This window comes from Brassica napus, chromosome A1 (genome assembly GCF_020379485.1).
Source record: "Brassica napus cultivar Da-Ae chromosome A1, Da-Ae, whole genome shotgun sequence".
Lineage (NCBI taxonomy): Eukaryota > Viridiplantae > Streptophyta > Magnoliopsida > Brassicales > Brassicaceae > Brassica > Brassica napus.
In genome coordinates this window covers 13624722-13629119 of record NC_063434.1, presented here as the reverse complement: position 1 = coordinate 13629119, position 4398 = coordinate 13624722, and the positions used below count along the sequence as shown (strand labels likewise).

The window sequence follows — 4398 nt, the reverse complement described above, 5'->3', positions numbered from 1 at the left end:
GTCATCTGTTAGGATTCCTCCTATATTAGCTTGGATAATTATCTACCGTTAGCTTTCTCATTATAATTATTTCACTACAAGAAAATGAGTGTATTGTTACGAAATATTTTGTCACAATAAAAAATATTTCGTCTTAATATTGACATTGTGACGTATTTGTAACTGTTTGCAAACGGTTGCAATACAATCGTCACAAATTTTTTTTGGTATCAAAAACGTAACAATTTTGCAACGTATTGAGACCGTAACAAGTCCGACACAAGTCGTGACGATATATGTAAGTGACAAAACAGCCACAATTAGCAACTAATAATCATGTCACAAAACCGTCATTTTATGTGACCATTACACCGTCTCATTTTCGTAACTCGGTGCGACGAAACATTGGTCTCCAATCGTCACAACTAAGGACTAATACATAGTCACTAAACAGTCTAATTTTGCTACTAATTTGCAGTCACAGATATGTTATGTATTGTCACTGAAAATGAGTAACAGTTCCGTCACAACTGAGGACCGATACGTAGTCACTAAACAGTCTAGTTTTGTCACTCAAATTGTCAGGAATTTTGTCACAAATCAGTCTTAATTAGATACTTATATTTTGTCACGTATCCGTCACAATTCTTCACTAAAAAAACATCACAAATCCATCTTAATTAGCTACTAATTTAGATGTAAAAGTTGTAGTGATTACTTTTATTAAATTAGTCACAATCTTACGGAATTATATTTATATCCATATATTTTTATTTTTATAAATATTCTGTAAATATTAGCTATATTACAACGTACTTTTGATAATTATTTTTCCAAAAAAAAAAATCTGATAAAGACAAATTATTGAAAATAAAAATTCCATAACATTAAAAAATTATAAATATAGTTTAAACTTGAACAGAAATTTAAATGAAAAAAATCATAGCAAGTGAATAAAGCAACTAAAAACCAATAAAATAACACCAAAAACCAAAACCAGAAATAACACCATAGCCACACTAGTTTGTGTTGAAGCAGAAAGCCTCCACATCTTCAATTCGTTTCTTAAGGTCTTCATACTCATCATGACTCTTTTGCAATTCAGCTTCAAGCTCTCCCACTCGATGAGTTATTGTCTCCACATCTGCACTACCTAGTGGAGAACCCGTCGAAGACTCTAAAGGCATTAAAACACCTCTTTGGAGTGACCCAAGTCCAAATACACGACCTTGTTTTGATGTTCCAACAATCTACAAAAAAGTCATGTTTACAACTCAGATATTATAACACCAGATTTATAACCACATAAAAGCAATAAAACAAAATGTTTAGAACTAAAAAACTAAAATATGTATTCTGATTTGGTCGAAAACTAAAATACCATGTATAAAACTCGGAATTTAGGGCAAACAAACTAAAAGTGGAATAAAAGTTTAAGCTCTTACCTTAGAATAGATTTCATTTTTCTCTTCAAGGGTGAGATTGTCTATTGTCAAATCCTCTCCACTAGAATTTTCCATTTCAGACAAGCGTTCTTGAACACATTCATCAAATTTCTCAGCAATTAGTCGAGCTCTTTCATCAACATAAGTTCCATCAGATTTCTGGTGTGTTTTTTTCAGCACAGCAATGAAAGAAGAGTCTTCATTGTTTGCCTCCTACAGCATAACATCAAACAAAGTAAGGTAAACTACCAAGTTTTTTAAAATGAAATATAAATGTTTTTAAAAGTAAAAAATGCATAAATATTACCAAAACATCCTGAACTTTTGCATAAGAACGTGAGCCTGCTCTGTGTCGGTGTACACCTAAACCATCACGTCTAGATAGACGAGAAGCCCGAGCTTTCTCACTTTTATCTTTGGCCTTTGATGTTCTCCAATACTCAGACATTACCCTCCAGTAATCAGACAAAATCCAATCAGGTTTTTCTCCATTTGACTTTGCGAGACTAACCATTCCTTTGAGACGGGTAGCGGCAAGTTGATCAAAGTTTTCTTTAACAAGATTTCCAATTGAGGCATCCCACTCAAATTTAGTCTACAAATTATATGATATCAAATGGATAAGTATATAACCGTTCGTCTCAAGATGTAGTCACAATATATCCTTTTTTTTGTAGTGTTTGTGTTTTATAGTTTCTCTATAACACTGCAACATACACGAATCCATATAACCTAAACTCATTTCATAGATCCACTGCATCAAATGCGAGTTAATATATGTCCTTAAACTTGGGATCTATATGATTCATTTAGTTTGTTTGCAAGAGACGGTTTCAGTTACTAACTTTTTATGTGTGCAGGTATATATAAATTATGAGCTAATGTTACCTGGGAAGTTTGTGCTATATATAGAAGATGAGATTTCGTCACTCTGGTGGAAAGAGTATGCAGATTGCAGCCAAGGCTCTCTAGGTAATTAGAAATATCGTAAGATAAGAAAGAATTGACAAGCGGATAAGTACCACAAGTTGTTCCTAAAAATAAATCAAATAAACAGTTAATATACTCATTTAGAAACTTTTTTGTCATCTACTCTATATGATGTTGAAGAGGAGTGACATGTTGAACCTTCAGAGTCCTTATATCTAGCTTATGTTTCTGACCAAGGAACCATAATATTGTTGGTGGATTTGGTGAGGAGGCATTGTTTCCTGTATACTGGAATGGAGATAATCGGCTTGTGCTTAGAGTCCAAAAACTGTTACAGAACACTTGGACCTTCCATATCATAACAAGGTTAGATATCTTCTACTGGAGTATGTATCAATCTAAACTATAAGATTTTTTTCTACGTGATGTTTTTACCGTTTGAGTTTTTGGTTTTAGGTTTCATATATAAGCTGAATCTATGTCTTTTTTTTTTGCTCCATTCTCTCTCTTTTATTGTTGTTGAGAATTTCTGAAAGACTTAAGTTTTGTTAGGACTTTTTTCTCCCAGGTCTGGCGCAGAAGAAGGTTTCAACCCTCTGGGTTTTTTGCATCTCATGTTGATTTTCAGGTTCCAGTAATGTGTGCGAGTTATCAGTTATGTGTTAAAAATTGTAAATTTCTTTTCAGATGATGATTGCATAGAAAATAATGTCCTAAGTTATTAATGTAGATACTTCAGTCTCTCTTTACCGGGGAGGATGATACTTGGAGTCTTGGCTTAAAGCAGTTATGCGTGCTCTCCTAAACCTACAATGGTTCTCAAAATATCATGGAATTAAGTCTCACATTTATTTTCTATCTAAAGTCTACCAGGGATTGTGTTTTGAATCATATTTCTTGTGCTTCTATTCAAGAGAACTAGGCCAAGAACTGCAGAGCTCAAATCAAGAATCTGTAGAGGAGCCAAATTGTAAATTAAAATGTCATCTTTTCTTTTTTTTGTTTTAGTATATCAGTTTGGTCTTTGATGTTTAAATCCATGTAAGTTCTCTATATTTTCATGATAATCCAGAAATTCCACTTGGTTTGACAACTTTCCCCTCATTAGTACGACTATTACGATGTTAGATTGTCACAACTTTTAAAGGACATGTTCATGCATAGATGATACATATATATTTGCTCGGATGGTCACTTATTATGACATGTTTGGCCAAGAAAACACTGAGATTGTTTTTGTATATGGTCTATGATAGTCTAGTGAATATATTTTAATTCATATGTTTATTAGAGCAACGTCCTCAACACTATATATTTCCGTTCATTACATGTTCTTTGATTCCAGAAAAACGTCTTAACACATTCAAAGTTAACCACACAAATGTTTTTTAAAAACCAATTGGTTATGTTTAGTCAGCATTGTAATTGCATTTTAAAAACATTATAGCTTCCATATCTTCTAAACAAAATTAAAATCAACATAAAATTAAAATTAAATTTATATTTTTATATTTAGACTATTTTTTGGAAACTAAACATCTAAGTTTCACTAACATAAAAATGTCTTAAATGTAAAACTTTCAAAAAAAATAATTATGTCAAAATAAAGTTAAAATCAATTTCTCAAAACCAAAAAGGGTTAAAATCAGTTTAAGATGACTAAAAATACCAAGAAGAAATTAAATAAATATTTTTTTAAATTAGCATATAATATTTTAATTAAATGTGAAAATTTAATAAAATTTAACTACATGAAGAAAAAAAATTAAATTTTAAAAGTGTTGAAATTCTTAAAAATCATATATGTCAATATAAAATAGAAATAAGCTTAAATATTTTTTTAATAAAAATTATAAGATAAAAAATTATGAATTTGATAAGTTGTTTAGAGCTGCTTTTGATTACATTCAGTAAATCGCATTACATTTTTTTAAATTGTTACCTTCAATCTATCAATATACCGCTAGATTTGTCCATCGTTAATTTAAAATGTTATATTAAATGAATTTGTCTAAAGATCAATTTAGGTTAGAACATCACCAGT

General features: G+C 30.8%; 1 protein-coding gene across 1 annotated transcript; it reads right to left on the bottom strand.

Moving 5' to 3' along the window:
• LOC106358747 lies at positions 1-2015 on the bottom strand. Its single transcript, XM_013798550.3, has 3 exons — positions 1732-2015; positions 1425-1637; positions 1-1229 (listed from the first exon to the last, which is right to left on the bottom strand). The coding sequence occupies exons 1-3, from the start codon at positions 1936-1938 to the stop codon at positions 999-1001; spliced, it is 651 nt and encodes a 216-aa protein (XP_013654004.1). The 5' UTR covers positions 1939-2015; the 3' UTR covers positions 1-998.
• Positions 2016-4398: the final 2383 nt, after the last annotated feature.

What these genes read in the sequence shown, in the direction of transcription:
- LOC106358747 (XM_013798550.3), bottom strand. Translation starts at nt 1,938, where the DNA reads ATGGTTAGTCTCGCAAAGTCAAATGGAGAAAAACCTGATTGGATTTTG. An exon ending in CAAAAGTTCAGGATGTTTTG is followed by an intron (nt 1,638 to 1,731) that starts GTAATATTTATG and finishes GTTATGCTGTAG; the next exon opens with GAGGCAAACAATGAAGACTC. An exon ending in AAAATGAAATCTATTCTAAG is followed by an intron (nt 1,230 to 1,424) that starts GTAAGAGCTTAA and finishes ACTTTTTTGTAG; the next exon opens with ATTGTTGGAACATCAAAACA.